Source organism: Falco rusticolus, chromosome 6 (assembly GCF_015220075.1).
Source record: "Falco rusticolus isolate bFalRus1 chromosome 6, bFalRus1.pri, whole genome shotgun sequence".
NCBI classification, from domain to species: domain Eukaryota; kingdom Metazoa; phylum Chordata; class Aves; order Falconiformes; family Falconidae; genus Falco; species Falco rusticolus.
The window spans coordinates 1,936,168-1,957,900 of NC_051192.1; the positions used below are offsets into that span (position 1 = coordinate 1,936,168).

Consider the following 21,733-nt stretch of genomic DNA (forward strand, 5'->3'; position numbering starts at 1 on the left):
TATTCTGTAAATCGCTGCTAATAAATGTACCATCTTCCTATGTTCCTCCTCCAGGACAGTCTTTATATAAGGTACAAAACCTGGCCCTTTCTAAACATACCACCTCCAGCATTTACATATAAAAGCGTATGACCTACATACCTCTGGATAGCTGTCAGAGGTCTGCCTACTCTCTGCAAGCCAGGTGTCAGGTTTTTATAGTGGCCCGATAGGATATATTACAGCCCTACACATAAATGGCTGGTCGGTACCTCAATTTCCTTTATTTCTGACATTCATGCCTGTTTCTTTAGGAATATTTTAAATCATGTTGTATGAGCTCAGCTGCAGAACAAAGGTTACTTCAGACAATGACTCAAGAGAGCAAGAATTGATTCCTTTGCAAGTACAATAGGTTTCTAATAGAGGTATATTCAAATATCTCCAGATACATGAAAAGCCATCTCTTACCCAGTGAGGTGAACCAGCTTTTATGCTAATACAGCTTGTATTTATACATAAACACAAAACTTACTTTTGGCACACTTAAGTTCCCATGTTAATCGCCTTCTACAGCCAGCAATTCAAGGAGGACAAAGTTCAGGTATCTCTTCCACCTCCTTGTGTTACATCACCTACCTGGTCCCAGCTTGTTACTGCTCAGAGAAAGAAAACCATGCTATTCAATTTACCTTTTTTTTCCCCCCTTTATAATCCCATGGGCCATGTATAATTTAGCATGCCTAGAGTGGACCAATACTTTACTTCCTGCACGTCTAATCCAATTTGGATAAGAGGTTTGCTGCTTATAAAAATAAACAGGCAGTTGCACTTCACCTCTATGCAGGCACTAGCACCTAACACCAAAAAGGTCATTCCCAAACAGTAGTAAGAATTCAGTTGTAGGGATGCCATCCCTAAATTTTACTCCTTGGTTGAGACAGGAATCCAGTTTGTTGTTTACAGGTACAAGGAGAGAGCTGGTCAGTACTCCTGGCTCTCGTCGTATACGACATCTGGCAGTATTGTGCCAAACATATTCTCACCAAAAAAAGCACCGAGGACAGAATACCTCAGCCATGGAGATGAAGCAGTACTACTTCCATAGGGACCCAAGGGACTTTAGCCTGACCATATGGCCTAGTTTTAATTAAGAGCTAAGGAAATCATCAACATTTGACTTCTTGTTGAAAGTTTTCAAGGTGTCACTAGTTTCAAGTTTTCAATTTGCTATGTATACAGAAAAATGCTACCTTCAAGTAAGAGAAAGTATCTAGCTGAATGTGGCAACTCTGAAGTTAGTGTAGTCTTCAGTTGCAACCAGAACTGATGGAAAAATACTCTTCACGCATGTGGATCATGTTTGGAAAAACACCAAAAGGTATTTTTGCACAAAGATAGTAGCATTTTTGTTTTTTAAAACAGCCATGCACTTTGGAATCTCTATTGCTTTTTGTCCTCTCAAAGTATGTCACTAAATCAGACAACAGTCTAGCATATGAAGACAAAAGCAATTTTAAATCAGTGGAGTGTGTGGATACTGAGTTGTCACTGTGGCAGAACACTGATCCAGCAATAGTCAAAGCGTGCACCCACTGCCAGGCAGCATTATAATGTTCAGCTGGTAGTTTCATGGACTGCCCTCACATTTTCAGTAATGTGAACACATCATTAACCCTAATGAAACTACATTAGCAAGACAGCAATTTGACTCTCAGTAATGTTAACAGTGAGGAAAGTGCTACTGAAGACAACACACCCCTATGTTCTCCCTTGATCCACCAAACTCAGAATTCCGTGTGAATACAAACCTTCAAGATTTGGCATAGAAATTGATACGATTCCTAAAATTGGGGTTTGGGGACACGAGTTCAATGTATTTCTCATCATCCAATGCAAGTTCACTTATTTCCCACACAAAGTTCTCAAGCAAAAGAGCTCAGTAATTTTTTCTGAAAAAACACATGCTTAAAGCTGTACCCTGGCTAGGACTCTGGTTCACTGTGCATACCAGCTCACATTCCAAAATTACCTGAAAAATCCTCAAAACCAAGTGTAGCTGAGCAGTTACTGACTGGGCTAGACGGGCGTTAGCACATGCATGAAAGAAAATTCTGCCTTTCTTTCCCATTTCAGATATTTCTCCAACATGCAAAGATAAATGCAGAAATATCTCAACACTTGCAAACTCACCTCTAGCAATTACTTTGGCTTTGCACTTTGTACCCGTATGCATCGAGAAGCAGGCTTTAAGCAGCAAAGAAGCATTCATTTTCTCTCAAAGAAAAATTTTTCCATTCAGGAAACACAAAATACCATTGGGCAAATATACTGAAAAGAGCATTTAGCCACAAGAAGTTGCAGTTTTGACAGCACCACAACTAAGTGATTTTTAAACAGCACCAGACAATCTGAAACACAGTAGTACTTCACACAGTTTTGAAATCAATTTTGTTTGATTTACAGCATTCAGTGCACTTATTTATTAACCAAAGCGAGTGGTTAACATAACACAGACTACTTTTCTGAATCTTGAGAAAGAGGTTGAGAGCAGCCTGCACTTTAACCCACGGTGTGCACTCCAGATAACCATCTATTGGTAGTCTGTATGGGTATCTTGAAGTGCACCTCTGCATACCACAGAAACCTTAAGTCCTGTTTTTCTAGTATAGCAAAGCTAACAGCAATAATCTGGTACAGAGGAGCTGTTTCACTTGCCCTTTTTTAGTCAGCCCTTCCGTGCAGAATGATTCATTCCAAGAAATCTGGCTCTTCAGAAGCCATCTTTGCAAGTTTTTAGGGGTAGACCAGCCCTCTCAGGACTGACATTGTTTATGAACATCTCTTCAAATTACTAACAGCTGCTCATACTAAGCACAGTGGTGCCTCATTCACACGCCTTCATAAAGGTTTGTAGTTCTCCTCACATTCAGTTTGCCATTTGTCATTAGTTACCCTCCTGCTTAAGGATGTCTCAAGTCATCTGTGGAGCAGAAGGCCATACAGCTGCAGAGGGTACCAACAGGCACAGGCAACCAAGCTGGTACACATTAAGAAGTTACTACCCAGCCTCAGCAGAGGCTCATTCAAGCTCCTGGACCAATTCAAATTCAAAGTAAAAAAACCAGCATTTAAGGAAGCACATTCAAGTAATAAACTATGCAGCAGACATACTAAATAAAGAACTACCATACAGCAAAATCATTGTAGCCAATTTGATATTAAACCACCAGAATGAGTTTATGAATTGTCAGATGAGCAAGAGAAAAGCTACAAGTTTGTCAGGCTTGTCAGCTGAGACAATAGGCAAGTTGCTACCTTTAGCAGCATTGATACATTGATTAGTATTGCCTTGATACAACTTACTGGCAAACATTTTATTTAGAATTTCAAGAACAAGTTTTCAAGCATACTCAGTCTCACTTCAACTCCAACACCAGCTGCAGAAGCAATATATATTCTCCAAACATAAAAGGAAGACTTTATCTGGCTCCACAGCCAGTGTTGTACTCTTCAGAACTCTGAAGTCATTCTGTACTTTTAGCATTTCACTGATGGAAGCGAGTGAATTACATCACCCAAAATAAACTCTGAACTATACAAATAAACACAGCAGTATCACAAACTCGCCCTCCTCTAGCTGCTCTTTAATAATACTTTGTGCTTGTCTGTAAACATGACCACTAGGACAAAAAGATGTGAGGTCAGCAGCACCAAACAACTCTGAAATGCTATCAACACCATAGAACATTAGCAAGCCAAGACAGTGTATGGAGTGTATCAGCATTAATAATTTCATTAGTTTCTGATGTGAAGCATTTTTCTTTCAGTAACCACTTCCAAGCTGACTGAGGCTTTTCCCTTGTTATAAGGGAGGCACTTCATTTTAATTGCAGAAAAAGTAAAAAATTATAAAACCAGGCAAATACAAAAAGCCTATCTTCTAAAAAAAGTGTTCACTTTAAAACCTACCTGTGACCATCATAGTTAAAATCCTAGTTTTGCAATGTAGAGTTATTTTTTTCTCCTTCTGGTACTAAAAGCAAGCATGCTTGTATTTGCTGGGCTGGGATTTGCAAAAGTCCCAACTATGGGAGTAACTGCGTTTTACTTGTCCTAAGGCCTTCTTTTAAGAACACGGCTGAGCCTAACATTAAGGGGTGTGAGTTTAGGAATTACTAGGCCTCTTTAAACATCTTAGACCTGTATTTTCCAGGTCACCTTCCCTCATTCAGCAAAATGAAAGGTTATTACAATCACAATAAATGTGATTTCTGTCCCAACATCCTCACATGTTACTTACCAATTTTTTTATTAGCAGTTTTAAATATCTGTGTTTCCCAAATGTATAGCACAGTGCTTATTCCTTACCTTTTGATACAGAAGTCTACTTAAAACGTAAGAATCAGATAAGAAGGAAAAGAAAGGCTGCAATCTCCACCCTCAAAACAATACCCTATATAATTGTATACACTGAAGCAGCAAGATTTGTCTTGCTTACCTGCAAAAAATAGAGGCCCTGGACACAAAAGTTGAGCAAAGATAGCAGAAGACCTAACACAAAGAGGCATTGAAATATTACAATTGGAACTCCCAGGGAAGTGGCAGCCAACTGAAATCAAAGACCGTAAGAAAAGCTTTCTTGTTACATGGAATCTCTTCCCAACCAAAAATGCACAGAGTAATCTAAAACAGCTCCAGCCTACAGAAGACTGCATCCTTTGACAAAACTTCAGCCTTTTGGCTAACTGCTTGCAAACATGCTCCAAAGATGGTTTATACTGTGGCACAAATGAAGAATCTCTAATTAAATAAAAAAAAAATAAAATACTTGCAGCCTGTAAGTTTAGCCCAGACTGGAATACTGCAACAAGATCCTCTTCCTTAAGACTCTTTTTAAACCATGCCAAAACCATTAGTTAGAAGGATAATCTAAATAAAGCCATTGTTAAAAAAATAAAACTACATCATACCATGGCTGGAACAGCTAAGGGACTGGTCAGGGAGGAAGGATTATTTCCTGGCACAGTAATGTAGCAACAGACTGAGTTCGCTCTCTTTTCATTATTACATTAAGCCTTCACAGTGTTTCGCAAAAATAAAACTGAGGTTTGTAGCTCATCTGTTTAACAGATGATCAATTGTATTGAGCAACAGAACTTTGTTTCTACACATACCATGCATTAAAAAAAAGTAAAAGCATACTTAGCAAGGAAAAGAAAGTAAAGTCCAAATTCTGTTTTTGTTCGTCTACCCGGTCACGCCATCAGCCCTGATACCTGAGCCCAATTATGCAGGTGCAAGTAAGGATTCAACTGCATCGAAGGCAACTGAATTAACCAGCATAAGCAAGATCACTATCAGCCTACACAGGCAAGACTGTACTAGAGCAATCTGGGCTGGACGTGTAATTTAACTCACTGCTCTGATTTTGGATAAGGTCCAGACCTTCAGAATAATTACAGTGCCGTCAGAAGCAATGCTCAATGTCGGTTACAGTATTTAAGTTGCGTACTGTTTGTCTGAAGAGATGAAGCACTCCAGTGCCAGGTACCTTCCAGCTTCTCAAGCCACCAGCTTCAATGGCATCCCACAACTCTCAAGGAAAGACGCTCCCACTAAGTTTGTTGCAAGCATTTTGGCTTATACACAAGTACTTGAACACAGCAAGTCCTCTCTGACCCACCATATTTCATTTGATAGAACCTTCTTCCTAACAGATGAGACTCCTGAGTTGATAAAACAAATCTCTAACAGCTACACTACTGTTAAAGCCATATTCTACTATCTGTTGAGCTTCACCTTGAAATGCAATGGCAAAGTGATTTTGAAATAAGAATTCACTCATGACAGAAACTTGACAGAAAGTAGAGAGGTGCAGCAGAACGTACAGCTGATCAGAAACTAAAATAAATATGCAGCATAAATTCAAGTCAGCAAACTCACAGGAAATCAATAATGAAGTGGTGTTTTCTGTACTTAAAATGTTTTGGGCTGTTAATGACCAATACTGACTGCTCATAACCAGTTTTAGGGCATTGCCAGTTGAAACAAAAATAGCAGCCATTGAAGTACTGATACCTTTGATCATGAAAAACACTATTATGATTAGCATCTCATGCCTACTTGCTCCAGTCCCCTGAGATGCAAACTAAAACCGTAAACATTTTCAAAGTTATATGCTAGAAGTCTTCTCACTATTAATTACACCCGCTGTACCTGAGGTTGTACTTTCAATTCCACTTGCATTAACTTGGTATGAAAACTGGTTCAAGCAAGGAACAGCTGATATTCTCACAACCCTACATTACTGCTTTGGTGCAAGCAATAGGAAAAGGAGGCAGGAGCTGTCATCCTCAAACCAGAGGGCTAAGGAAAAAGAACAAGCCACAGATACATACACAGACAAAGCTAGGGAAAGCAAGGCAAGAACTTTAAGCTTAACACATCAGAAGGGTATATAGTCAGCGTAATGACAAAACTTAAAGAACCTCTCAGAAAACTCCTGTGATTGAATTTGTTTTTCTCCAGTTAGTGAGAGAAGTCAGCTCATGGAAAAACTCTGGTCAGCAGGTCCAGAGCAAAGAAGGGTGCAGGGCTGCACAACCTGGATCTGGGGAAGGGCAGCTGTGTGTGCGCAGCCCAGGGAGATGGGAGGGAGAAGGCACAGCCCTCAGCAGGCACTAAATCCTGTATCAGCTCAGAGCTTCTGGGAATAATTTGCAGTAGAAACCCAACACTAGGGCATGAGAAAGTACAATGTGGTACAGCTGAGGAGGCATCTCTCCAATACAATCGTTTGCAGTTTTATAAAAGCTGGGGGTGGTTGCTGTAGAGAGATTATGTCCAATGAACAACTTAAAGCATTCTCTCCCCACTTAACTAAAAAAGACAATGTTTAAAGAACAGATACCACTATGGACAGTAACAGCAAGAGAATACAAATATTTTGTATTGTTCTACACTTGTACATCTAGCAACTACGCTGAATCAAAATCTTAAAGGTAAATAAAAGGTCCATTTTAACTCTTAAGTTCCCTTGTTACTGAGTTTTCCCTTCAAATTTTTCATCTAGAGAAGCAGTTCAGATGCAAGTAGGAAAGTCTGTTCTTAGAGCAACTGTGTAGATGTAAACTCACCATGTCCAAGAACCACGAGATTGTAACCGCACTTCCACTTCGATTTACGATACATAATCAAAAGTCACACTCGCAGAGGGAAAATGACCTGTTGATGATGGTGACTGTCAACAATGGGTTCAGATCAGTTAGCTGCTAGTGCAGACAGGACAACATTTTTCAACACTGTGAGAGAAAGTCAGAGTGAGACCATATGGTTAAGCCCCATCCACATTAGCACCAAAAGGCTAGCATCAGCAATTGAGAACTGTCAGCTGGGAAGTCCACCTGTTGCCCACAGCCTCTTTGAAGAACGATTTTGTAGAGGTTTATCAATGTTGGCTCAGTGTCTACTGGAATATTTGTGCTTTTCTCAAAGTGCATTTAACACATCTTTGAACGTAGCATATATCCTTGTGTCCGGTCAGTATTCCCGGTGCAGAGCAACTCAAAACACTCAGCTGTTCAGAATTAATCAAAGAACCCAGTTACCCATCAGTTGGTTTCAGCATGATCAAGAGTTACTGAAATTTAAGAACATGTTCCAGAATTATACTGGATAAGCCTAAGTTTTACATTTACAGAAGACTGACAGTTGCAGGTAAGCATTAGACAAGTATTGTCAGCAGGCAACCTGGCTGCACGCTATTTGAGACCATGCAAAATAAAGGGATGCAGGAGCTGGCTTTAACTTCAAACTGCTTTGAGTAGGGTGAGCTGGACCAGGCAATCCCCAATTCACACACACAAAAAGCATTATTCTGTTCATTGACAAACCTGGCCATTAGTGCAGAGACACGAGCTTTGCATGCAAAGAACTACTGCATCACAGAACTATTATTTACCACCTAGTTTCATGACTTGCAGGAATGCCTGCACTTAGCTGTTACCACTAACATATAGCAAGCGCACATTCTGTGGTTAAGCAATTTTAAGGCAGCATAAGATACCATGGCCTGCAAAAAGGGCAGTCCTGCCTGCTGCCCTCCATTTAGATGACATAAGGCTTCTGCACCACCATGGTGTCCAGATTCCTGCCCCAATCTGTTCCTCCAGTGGATTTACCAGGTTCCACACATACATCTGAACGCAGGACAGAGACAGTGAGGTGGGACCACCTTTCATACAGCGGACTTCATGTTCACTTCCAGAAAGAGCAAAATGATGTATTTTTAAATGCATGGACTAATTAACAGTGAGATGACAGGAAATAAAGAGTTTGTTCCTAAGCAGTACTTAAAAGCTGTGTTTAATCTTGAAAAACAAGGGAACAAAACTACTGCTATTCTGAACTTCGGAGCTAATTTTGTTTTCTTTATACTCGCTCTTCTATTCAACTCATTTTGTTCCTTTAGGTAACAAAAGCTATATTCATCAGCAAAAGACAGCTTAGTACAGCAATAATCTTATTAGCGTACATACTGAGTTAATACTAAGCTTATATGAAGGATGTTTGAAAATTAAGCTTGAAAACAAGCACATTAACAGCAATAAAAAAATTTCAAATTCTCAGTTACAAAAGCACACTTGTAACAACCCTTTATTCTGTCTTGATCAAGTTTAGTAATTCCCTGTGCATTTCCCCATAAGACAATTTTTCTATTACAGTTTTTGCTATGCTTGGGGTTCTAGGACTTGGAACAACTCAAGAGACAAGAGGAGCACAAGCACCATAGTCTCCTACTCTGTTCTGTGGCATGCTGTAGCACCAATTCTTCTGGTGAGGAACACCACCAAGATAAAAATTACCAAAACACTTCTGTAAGGCAAAAAGGAGGCACAGTTTTGTTTGCTAACATTAATGCAAGTTACTTCCATAACCAGCTGCTACAATAAAATTAACACATCTTGGGGTCCAGCTGCAAAAAATCCTCTACTGTTAATTCTTCCAAATTGGTCTTTTGGTTGCATGCTGGGAAAGCATCTTCTAACATTGCTCGGCAAAGGTAAACGGCACAAATTGAACAGGCCTCAACAGACTCCAGCATGTGTGCCAAGGTGGAATGAGAAAACAGGTGCAGAAAATAGCGTTTCTGAAGAAGTCTGTGAAAGCTTAAGTAATGCTTCTGAACACTAATCACCATCTTTAAGACGGAGTAAAGTCTGATCTATAAACTATGGCTGAGGACTGAACAACTGAAGTTAGATTCAAAACCACACTCAAAACCTTCAGCTTAAGAGTTAGGCCTAAGAAGAAACACCAAGTGCCATGGTTAAGCCTGCAATAAAGGCTAACTAGGAATTCCCACACATCCTAATTACAATAATGACTATTAACAAGGAGCGTAGAACTCCTTGGGATTTTATGTCTCTCTGTATCAAGGGACACCTCTCTTCCTCATTTAAATGCATGTCTTTGAAGAGCTGAGCAACTTTACTCTAGCAACACCACCAGAAGGTACAGTTGCAAAGCAGAAACCAAACCAGACTTGTCATTTAATAGGAGTAAAAGAAGAGGAGGGGGAAAACCCAGGCTCCACAGAGTACCATGCTCTTCCACACCAGCACAATGGAAGGGAATCCTGCTCCACTCTGAGGGCTCTGAGCCACCTGGCCAGAAGCCATGCTTATGCACAGCTACTTGGCCCTGAGGGTTGAAAATAAAAGATGAACAGCCAAAATATGAGGCCAGCAAACACAGCTGTCAGGCAGGGATCACAGCAGACCTGACTGTAGTGTTATGAATGCTCCAGCCGATGCTGGTTGGCTGTTTTGCACTACACCCTATTTCTCTCCCTCAATTATTTCCTTCCTCTCTTTGTTTACCTACTGTAACCCCTATTTGTGCTGTTTCTCTCCCCCATCTCTTCCCTTTTTGGTCTCTTCAGAGTCCAAGGCCTTACAGGCAGACTTCTAGTCATACAGCATACAAGCACTGCAAAATGAAAGTTCACAATTTTTGATATGTTTAGCTGATGGTATCAGTCCTTTCCCGTCTCAGGTTTTTATAAAATTCAAGTTTCTTGAAAGTCAGTTGATGGAATCTGTTTATAACACTATCCTTAGTCACAGCATACCAGTCAGTATTAAAGACAGGAGCTCACAAATAATGCAGTGTGCTGATTTAGCTTCTATAAATGGAGAGTTTGGCCACGGCAGACAAGCCTGATCTACAGCTCTCACTCACATAAACAGTCCCTAGCCACACAAATAGACTATCAAGATCCTTCCCCAAATTCCTGCAGGGAAAAGGAACTAAAACAATAGCAGACTGAATGGAACAGCTCTAAGAAAAATCAATAATGGTAGCTGTAAAATCTAAAATTAAAGTAAGTCTGGTTTTGATGCTTTCGGTACACACAGTACATTAAATTTGGCATAAGCCCAATGGAACATGAAGTACTTGTGGACAATGTCTGCCAAGAGCTAGAAATATAGCACTTAGTGTTTAAAGAACAAACAGAAAGCCTCAGACCATTTCTACTCCATGCATCTGAAAAAGAATTAAATCAAGGTGATCTTTCTGAGGGAACATTTGTATTAAATCTAATTGGTGTGCTTTGTGCAATACTGAATTGAGTATATGCCAATTGGCAGAGAATCAGTATTTGTCATTTTATAATCCGTTCCACTTGTGACAAAGGTTACGAACAGCTGTTATACCTCCCCACATTCCACATCACTGTGCTTTCCTCCTCAGCATCCAGCTTGTCTCTCACATAAGCTCTGTACCTGCTTCTTGTTCATGCTGACACTTCTACACATCTGACACAGTGGAGGCAGAAGAAATGGGAACTGTGAACTTGGGGAACTCACACTACACCATCAGTTTTTTCCCCCACCTTCACATTTGTTGGTACTTCATTAGTTTACATGCCTCAGAGCAGAGCAAGATTTGATTAGTAACTGAATACTAATGCACATTTCTGTAGCAGCCTCCAAACATTATCAAATTAAGCATCAACACACCTGTGGGTTCCTTACCTTTATTAAAATAAGGACAAATTAAAGAAAAAAAAGGGGGGGGGGGAGTAGAAGACAAACCTAACACTCATCTGGGGCTTTGGAGACATCATCCATCATCCCAGCTCACAGGTTCCTCTCCCTACCACCTCCCACACACTGAGCTGCCAGTTGGACAGGAGAGTGGAGCGCAATTCTAGCTCTGTAAGGCTTTCTGCTATTATGTGTGGGAGGGCTTACACATCATTCCCCACATCCTCCCACACCCTCAAAGACCCCTCCTGTCTTTAAGGCCAGTGTAAGGTGCTGGCACAGAAGAACCACAGCTCCAGCCCTGCCTTGGAAAATTGGAGAGAAAGAGAAAACACAGGTGATGCTACACTTGACATCTGCCCAGCATGAAGCAAGAAACTTCTCATGCTTCCTCACTCTACACATAAGCCTCACTCTACACATAACCCAAGCACTACCTAGATCTTCAAAACTGCTACTTCTTGATGACTGAGGTTATGTAGTATATACAGCCAGATAAATCTGACTGTTAATCCTCCTCGTTAATAGCGATACATTAATAGCAGCATGCCTACAATACTTGCTATTGCTGACTCTTAAGAGACTGAAAGACACCAGATGCTTGCTATACATGATTACTGACATGGTAAATAAGCTCCTCACTTCTCCCTGCAACTGGTCCCTCTTTGCTTTAAAGTAAAGGTTAACTCTTCCCTCATCTTTTAGATCAGGCTCCTATCTCTGCTCCTGTTTAGACATTGCCAACTTAAATGAGCTCCTCCCCAAAGTTACAGTAAGTGAAAGATTGCAGGAAAAATGCTTGTAACACTTTCCCTCTAGAGGTAGGAGTTTCCCTTGCTAACCATGCATGTCTCAGAACAGTAAAATATGAATAGTGATTTCAATGAGGAAAAAATTAAATAGTCTATATATGTTGGCATAGAAATTCAAAAGCAGTTGCTTTATCTAAGTCACAAGTGGCTTAGCCCCCACATTTTACTACAGCATCCTGGTCTTTCTCAGCCAGCAGTGAGAGGTACATGGACCTACTTTATGTTCACATCTGTTGCTCAGAAAGCCTCAGACAAAGTTAATACACTGGCTACAGTACTGACTGTAAAAATATACATGTGCAAGAAGATAAAAGGAGAAAAATTAAAACTACTCGTGCATTTATCTGTTTGCATGGTCAAGTTTCTCAACTTCAGCAAGTGGCTGACTGCCTCAGCAGAATAACACATCACTTCATTAAAAAAAAAAAAAACAAACACAACACAAAATGAAAATCACCCAGCTGCTATCCTTACCATGGTACACTGGTACACTCCAGCCCTCTGCAACAACCTTGACTAGTTTACAGAAACCTTAACCAACACTTCATGCTGCACCAAAAGGGAAAGCTCTACTGGAGTATTTCTAATCAATGACATACAGCATCAAATGAATTGGCATGGACTATGAGCAGCATGGTAATTACCCTACTAAAAACCCCAAAAGATACCAAAGAATGAAGACCCAGTATGATGGATCCACCTACCACAGGAATCAAGAGAAAATGACTTGGCCATGAAAGTCACCTAAGCACAAAGGGGTGATCAACTGTCTTCAGACTAATGTGCATACAATATAATTTGTCTTAAACTTGGTCTGCTAATCCCAGGGTATGAAGTGCACAGATATATATATATCTATGGTTTCTATATATATGTATATAAAACCACTCTAATGGTTTAACTCAGAAGAGGTGCAGGGACAGCAGAGTGGAGTAGGAAGCAATCCTTATCTAAGGTGTCAGCACTACCATCACAAATTTGCCTCAACATTACCTATCACGAGAAAAAGAACAAACAAAACACTCTTAAGAGCCTGCTTTTGGGCCTTCTGGTTCCCTACACTACCCATCTGAAAAACTGGGGGGAAAATAAAGTTTAGATCTTTTTCCCTGTTAAAAAGCAGTTTTTATTAATTGCCCCCAAAAGCTTCAGGGAATTTGAGCTGGCTCTCTCCCAGCTCTTTGGTGAAGGTATATTAAATAAATATCCCCTTAACACACACAAATAGCAGGTGTCAAAGTCAGGTGTTATCACAATGCAATGACTTGTTTTACAGTTTGACTATTATCTTCTCCCCTCTAACTATTCAACTTCTAATCATCACTATCAATGTTTAAAATATTTTAACATTACAATGCCAACTAAATAGAACCAATATCCAATGTGGTAACAACCTGCAAACATTTTCTGGGTAAAAATAGAGTCTTTACATGTGGCTTTAATTTATTCTGTTGAAGAAATTAAAAAAAAAAAAAGACAAAACAGTGCATCACTTGAACATACCAAATTGTTAGCAAGTGTACAGCAACTGATACTCCTCCTCCTCTCCATCCCAAGCTTATCAGTCTCATCTATCTCAACCATTCCAGCCTAGGTCGAGTCCTAGAGCTGACACAGCCACCTACCACTCAAGCACAGGAGACTGATTATACCAGAGCAGAGACTGATTATACCAGAGCACACCTAGTTTAAGGAAAAACATTTCCTAGGAAGCTGTGCATGGACAGCCAATGCACTCATGCCACTGGTGGGCATCATGCAGCATTGAGTTCTGAAAGCAGCATTCCTAAATCTGAAACTGAATTACCATCAAAATTTGATCTGCATATCTTAAATACGAGCTGAACAGTCCATAACTCTGGTTTCCCACATGCAAACAGTCAACAACCCTGGTTTCCTACGCATGAGGAACTCTCCCAGTTTCTACCAGATTTTGACATCCTTAGGAGCATGTTACATTTTCTTTCCTAAATTCAAAACTGAGTGCTCACCCAGCAGAAAGGAGCCAGCTCCAAGAGGAAGCAGATACCCTACCCGCAACATTAGCTACGGGCTGAAGTACCCTCACTGTAAATCAGAAGTTCAAAGTCATCTTCCGCTAGCCTTGAAATACAGCAGCAATCTAAATACAGCAACTCACTTACCTACATGCATTTATTTGCTTCCATGTTGAGCATTCCTTGGAGTATTTAAAGTGGCTTAGGGAAAAAGCAAACCAAGCCAAACAAAGAAAAAATGTATTAGTGGGAAATGGCGGAATTGACATATTTTTAGAATTAGCAGTTTATCCCAAGAGGTGCATTAAAGAAGGAAAATGAGCAACAAGTTCTTTAAAAGGAAACAAATTACTTTATAGTAGGCCTCCCTGTGTGATGCATTTTGGATTTTTTCCCCTAACCTCATACCAAATAAATAGTTCAGCTACATGACATGACAAAAGAACCATTACTTATCTTCCCAGTTGAACCTTGTGTTAAACCATGATTAAGGCAACATCTGTTCTTGTAAAAATATTGTACTGAACTACAACTGCTTCAGATAAGTGGAAAGGATATCAAGGTAGCATCAGACAAAAATCTCAGGATACATATTAACACTTAAGAGAAAAGGAGCCTTGAGATTTCTCAGCAGGAATTCTTCAGGGACCACTTTAATCACTTAACATGAATAGTTTGTCTTGGGACAAAGAAAATACAGATGAAGTACTCAAGTCTGTACACTTTTAAAATCAAATCTTTACTGCTTAGTACTGCTTGACCATTGAAAGCTGGAGGAACTGAGTGCAGGGAAAGTGGGCACTTTGGAGCAGATCTGTAACTGTTAGAGGCACGATCTTAACACAAGAAAAGGAGCTACAAATACACAAACCCCTAAGCCTAATTTTGTTAATAGTTTAATGTTGTCTTACAGCATATCGCAATGGACTTGATGGTTAAGGGGGCCATATGTGCAGGCTACACAGGCACACTAGTTCCCACAGCTGAAGTCCACAGTTCCATCTAGGTGCTTTGTGTACTGCCCCAGCCGTTAGTGATCACTTCTTGGGCAAAGATGACCAGCTGGGTGGAAACATTACAAGCTAGACCTAACCCAGAGATGCCAGTTTGGCTGCCCTGACCCAAAGAACAATTAAAACATTCAAGTTGTTGACCCCGGTCAAGGGGTTACGATCCTAGAAGACAAGCTGGCAGGAGGAAGGGAGAAACTAACTCAACATCTGCTACTTTCCAGTTGCTCGCTACTCTGTTCAGGCAAAACATCAGACTGTTAAGTAGGAGCACAGAAGAGGCAAGAAGGACAGGGTGAGATCCTGAAGCCAGATTACTAAGTTTGCTCTTGCTGTGTGTCCATAAACTCTTGCAGGCTTTGACCTCCACTGATGCCAATGGCAAACCTTAACAGTCACCTTAACATAAAACAAAGCAGTCCCTTCAAAAATGTTCTCTACTCCCCACCATGCCCACGAAGGAAAACAGGTATCCTAGCTCAGGAAAGAGTATTTTTAAGCATTTTTAATAAAGCCCAAGGGGTTATACAGTTGCAGAAACATTGCATACTTGAAATACAAGCAGCTAAGTACACCCAGAAGAATCAACTGGCAATGGAAGCAAAAAAACATTGGTGGTGATCTACCTAAAGACCATTTTGGATAGGTAAGGTTTGTGCTTTATTATTGTTCTGGTTTTGGAGGGGAGGGCTTGCTTGGGATTTTTTCCCCGTATCTTTTCTTCATGTCCTAGCTCCAATAAGCCATCCTTCAAAGAATCTTACTCAACCAACTTGCCCCGATGCCGTATCTTGCAAGCATCTACAAAATATTTTGATAATATCCCACTCAGAAGCTCAATCAACCCACAAAACAGCAGTCTCTAGTAGCTATTCATATTATCAACTATCCTAGTAATTTAAAAAATATTCTGTATATCACTTCAGGTTTAAGTCTTTTTAACATCAGCTTTTTCCTACCTGTTCATTTCTGTGCTGCACTGTAGACTTGTCTACCAGGCAGAGCCTCAGCCACTATAGCAAATGTTACAGACCCACAAATGGAAATGCAGCATTTAGTGACAAAAGCTTTTCTGCCATAACAGCTATGCTTACCTCCCTGAATACTGAATATGTAAACTAACAGGCTGACAAACCCAATCCATCAGCAAAAGCTTGCCTACACCTGGGACTTTAACTTTCATCAATTAAATGGTGCTCCCCCCCCCAATACATACATGCCCATAATATCCAATATAGCCAGACAGCACCTCTCCAGCCCAAACTTCTCTATGCTATTAAAGAACTTTCTCCCGAAAGGAATGCTTTTCTCCCTTCTAAAACCACAACTACGCAATTAATCCACTACAAATGGGGCTGGCGCACAAAAACATCTGGTTGACATAGCTGTATAGCTAACATCAAGAGACATCAAGAGTGTTTTGAGCCAGCACGACATATACCCAAAATCTTCTACAAGGTACTCTACTGGTGAACAAGGAATGTACTGCAATGTGAGTGTGAATCAAACAAATCCTATTCCCAACAGGAATACAAGTGCGAGACCAGAGTAAGAGGTTTTGATCACTCCTACTCTCAACAACTACCACAACTTCAACTAGAAGGGTAAAATTATAGGACACTCCCAATCCCAAAACCACAGCCAGAAATGCACTGCAAGGTTCAGTCCACTCCGCTCTTGAGTACATGAGATTCAAGCCCAAAAATTCAGCATTTATATAAGTATGTACCACGGGTGGCAGTCAGGTCACGAAGATTGACTTCAGCAGCATGGATTAAAAAACAAGGTCAGCAGATTAACTTTTATTACCTATTCATGAACTGAACCGTGCTCCTGCATGGCAGGGACCAGAAGATACCAGCAATCCTTAACCAAATGCCTCCATCCAGGTGCTGCGTTCAGCCTGAATCAAACCAGCTGCCAACTAGTTCACGCTTGAGCCATGTCCTGCAACACCACCTGACAGCATTTACACCTAGTATGCCAGCCAGCAGACACTGCTGGAGCAAGACTGGTATGGATGACCACCTACACCTTCAAGCACTGGGTGCCAGGAGAGGACAACAGACTTTTCCTGTAAAGCCTGTAGTTTCCAGGCAACTATTTCACATTAATTCATGACTACGGGGTTATGCCAGAAAGGTCATTTTGAGCAGCTAACAATATTTGGTGCTCCAGATCACATGACATGGATCAGCAAAAGAAGTCCAGGGCACAGAGCTCACCTAGGTAGCCCATAAGCCATGCAAAGCAGGGAAGCACCTCTTCCTACTGGAAGCAAGATCTCCTTTTCAAACCAATATAAATATAAGAACATATTCATAGTGCAAAGCTATAATTCTTCTGCAAAACAAGTTATTGTCAGTAGTTTTTACTGCTTTTAGCAGAAAGCGGCAACAGCGTACTGAAAGCTTGGGGGACTGGGGGGTGGTGGTGGATTTTTAGTTTAAGGATGATTTCTAGCACGCCAAAGAATCTTGCATCTTTTTTAACCTGGAAGGCAGGTTTTTCAATATGTCAATTCAAACATTTTAAACAAGAAACACAATTGGTTGTGACTATTAATTGCCACATCCACCGGAAAATGTTAAGGCCACAAAGAACGCCCCGTGATGCTACCTTATTGCCCCAGCCCATCCCCAGCCACCCACCAGAGAGCCTACAGCAGCAAAGGGAGAGGGGAAATCCACCCCACAAGCTGCCCACAGCCTCCTGGGAGACAGAGTCACTTCAGCTTTGTCCAACTGACACGATTTGCACCCCACAGAATCAGAAATAAATTGTTATTTTACCTTCTCCTCCATGAACCTTTCCATCCAGGCAGACTAACTGGGCTCAATTAGGGCTGCAGTATTAATTTCAGTAGAATGGGGGTACTACAGTAGGAATATGAGATTTACTGGTGCATCCTGTTAACCAGTAGATTGAAAGGAAACAGAAACTAGATCAGATGGAAACACGCTTACTTTTTTCCACTGAAACTCTCTCAGCAGTACTTAGTGACGCTCGACCTACTTCCTACACCATCGCTTTGCTGTCACTTCCTTTGACAGTTTGTCAGGATGCTTGTGAATCTGGAGATTAAGGAACGAACGTCTGGAAAGCAAAAGAGCTGGACTTTTTCCTCTTGATGTACAGTCAAAACTTTTATGATCTAGCCAGCAAGGCGCACAGTGACCAGCTAGCAACAAGTACCTCCAATTACTGGCATCCTGCAGGAATTCCCAATCAACTGTGTAATTTCACTTGCAAGTATGCACTTAAAGGTGACTGATTTCTCATGAAATACCCTCATTCTTCCTTTTTTAGCTCAGGGCATGGATTAGGATCTATAAACAGCTTCAAGTTTTCTGCCTTCCTGTGTTCCAGAGTTCCTGTCTGAGAAGACATTTCATATCGAAATATACTTGTAATTAGTTCCTTCCAAATGAATAAGAGTTTTAAATGCTACTGGCTCCAAGCAGATGATGCTCTATTTTGCATTTATGAACGCAACAGCTAACTACAAGTCCTGAAGTGAAAGGATCCTGTTTTCCATGCCTAGTTTCTTAACAGAAACCAGTACTGATACCAAAATACAAAACGGTTGTGGCAGGCATACTTTACACGAAATTCTGCTTTAACTGAAATACCAACAGTTGCTCAAAACTTTAATTTCCAAGATGAATACTAGCATGGTGATCTGCTGCATTGCGAAACACATTTCAGTGTTTAGTAAGAACTGAAACATTCACTAGGCACACTTCACAGGACTACAGTCTGCATAAGGTAGGTGTTCCTACAGGTTTAATTCATTTGAAATAGGAGACATTTAAGCTTAAGGTACCCAGTAGTTGCCTACCTACAACTCGAATGCATTCCTAAAGCTTCCTGTCTGGCCATTCATGCGACTTCAAAATGATTTAGGACACTTACGGGTCTAATCTTCCAACTACAAGTGCTCAATTTTCTACAAACCAGGCTTTTTCTTCGGGGGGGGAGGGGTGGCACGCACCAGAGAAGAGGGAGAAGTGTCCCGTGCAGTCCTCTGAACTTTGGCACTACATTACTCACTCCAAAATTGTCAGCCTAGAACATTACAAAGCCACACCGACACATGCAAATGAAAATCTGGGTAGCCTGTTCGCCTGAAGCTTTCATCTCCACTAACCTACCGGCGCCTTTCCACCCAGAAAGTGACAGAAGATGTATCATCAACAGGTCATCTGGCTGCTTCTTTGTAAAAAACAGAATATGAAAAGCTGCTGAACAGAAACCGGAAACAGCCTTTTTTCCCCCGGCTCTCCCCCCACCCCCTATGCGTGTTCAAAATGGAAAAAATAAACCCATCGTCCTTCGGATGCAGAACCACCAGCTCTGTCTAGCTGAAATGCTTTATAATTTTACTTGCCATGTGGTGTGTTTTCAAGGCAGAGGAGTCCCAGCAAAAACAAATGGGTGGCCTTTGAAAGGTAAGGGTAGAAACACAAGCGTTACAGCTAGGCTGCGTTTTGCTTGCATGTATTCTAGAAGCTGCATTTTGCAGAGGTGAAGTAGCTGCAGTTTTCGAGAGGGTAGTTAAAACAAAAACAAAGGGGGGTAAAAAACCCAACAAGCTTTCAGTATAAAAACGTAATAATTGCTTTAAAATATCCCCTTCAAGACACAAAAATTATTCAACTGAAAACACAACTGCTCCTCTTCCTCCCTTTTAAAAATCTTCTCCCGGCTGTTACAAGCAGAAATGTCCCCCTGCTATCAGCTCTTCCTGAAACCGCATTATTTAACTACGGGGGGGGGGGGGGGGGGAAAAAAAAAAAAAAAAAAAAAAAAAAACCCGACTGAAGTTGCACTGGATGGCAGGCTGCTCACAAAAGAGCCAAGGCTGAGGATACGGGAAAGAAAACTTGCGATTCCCCCCAAGAAGACTAAAATTAAAAAAAGACACCAACTTACCTACCGGGAGTCTGGATTCTTCCAGAGTAAAACAACATCAAATTTGAAAGAACTAGGGAAAAAAAAAAAAACAACAAAAAACACAGAAGCAAGCTTTCCCACCAAGGTTCTGCAGGTTACCAACAGCAAAACAAAATCCCCCTTTGTTTTGTTTTCCCCCGCCTGCATGCTGCTCCCAGCCAGCGCTCCGGCACGGGGGGCTGCGATCAATGGAGCCTGGACTTTCACGGGGGGATGGGGCTCCTTCTTCCCCTAAAAGAATAAATGTAACACCACTGCCGCCCGAAAAAACCCACCGCCCGAATTCAACAGAACCCGGGAGTCCAAATACTGAACGAGTTTTGTTGGGGTTTTTTTCTGTCTTTTTTTTTTTTTTTAAGCGCTGTTTTTCCCGAGGGCAGGCGGCTGGGCATGACAAAGAGCTTCCCCAGCACATCCAGCCCCAGAGCGGGGCTCGGCAACTCCGGGTGGGTGGGAAGGAAAAAAAAGAACAAGAAAAAAAAAAAAAAAGGACGAAACAAAAAAAAGGTAACAAGCTCCCCAAACGCCCGGGAAAAAAAAAACCACACAGAGAAAAAAGAATTGTTTTAAGAACAGCACCAGAAAGGCAGCCCTGGCGAGGCGCAGCACAAAGCGCACAGGGCGGCGGGGAAGGGGGGCGAGGGGGGGCAGCAGCCCGAGAAGCGGGCAGGCTCCCGGCCCCCCCTCGCGATACAGGCGCGCGGAGGGGCTGTCGCGACAGGCGCGATACTCACCCCAGGGAGGAAGGGAGCAGGCGGCAGAGGCACCCCGCGCCGGCAGCCGCAAGCGGCCGAGGCGGGGGGGGGGGGGGGGGGGGGGGGGGAGGCCGGACGCGGAGGGCAGGGGCACCGGCCCCGGCCGCCGTTCCGTCTCCTCACGGCCCCACGGCGGGCAGCAGCCGCGGCTGGCCCAGTGGGGAAGGAGCCCCCGCAGCGCTTCCCTCCGCCCCCGCGGGCCCCGGCGCTACGACCCACGGCCACCAAAACAGCGGCGGCAGCTGCCCGGGAAGCGACCGGAGCGAACAACGCGATCGACGCCGGCCCCGCCGCCCTCACCACAGCCGCGGCCTCCGCCTCCTCCGCCGCCGCCTCCGCCGCCTCGCCTCAGCGCGCCGCCCGCCCTCTGCCTCTGCCGCCTCGCGCTCGCGCACCCCACCGCCGGGGTGGGGCGGGGCGGAGGGGCGGGGCGGAGGGGCGGGGCCTCGCCCCGGACACGCCCCCCGCGCGGCATGGCGGGACTTGTAGTGGCTCCCGCGCACATGTGTGCGTGCCTCTGCACAGGCACGTGTGTGTGTGTGTCTGTGTATATATGTGTGTTTACGTATGCATATTTCTATGCATGTGCATACATGTATACACACGCGAATATATATGCACATGCATACCCATACATAACTATGCATGCATGTATTTATCACTCATATACGTATAAATGCACACACATATGCATATATGAGTGTATAAACGCATACATATAGGTATATAGCTGTGCATGTGTATATGTCTATGCATCGCCTATAATCAGGTGTATCGATTATACACACATTTAGACTTAAATATACATGTGTGTATATATCACACACGAATGTATAAGTGCACACATACTTGCATATGTTCATATGTACATATGTATATATGTGTATATGTGTATGTATATGCATACATCTGCATGTGCATGTATTTATGTATATATGTAAGCACATGCACACACTTATACATAAATATGTCATGTGTGTATCACACACGTGTATATATGCATATATGTGTATATCTGTGTGCATGCACACACATGTATATGCATATATGTGTGCATATGTACATATGTATGTATGCATAGGTATATATGCATGTGTATATATGTATGCGCATGCACTTATGTACGTGTTTAGATGTCTATGTACATGCATACAGTTATACATAAATATG

General features: G+C 42.0%; 1 protein-coding gene across 6 annotated transcripts in view; it reads right to left on the reverse strand.

Moving 5' to 3' along the window:
- Positions 1 to 20,919, reverse strand: part of PELI1 (pellino E3 ubiquitin protein ligase 1) — a 47,037-nt gene extending 26,118 nt beyond the window's left edge. The window contains exons 1-2 of one of the 6 annotated variants that reach the window (XM_037391585.1): positions 20,543 to 20,919; positions 19,788 to 19,839 (exon numbers count right to left, since the gene is read on the reverse strand). Coding sequence is in view for 3 of the 6 variants with exons in the window: in XM_037391582.1 (XP_037247479.1) it covers positions 7,119 to 7,173 (55 nt within the window). In the remaining 3 variants the exon portion in view is untranslated. The other 5 variants (XM_037391586.1, XM_037391582.1, XM_037391583.1 and 2 more) reach the window with 5 other exon arrangements.
- Positions 20,920 to 21,733: the final 814 nt, after the last annotated feature.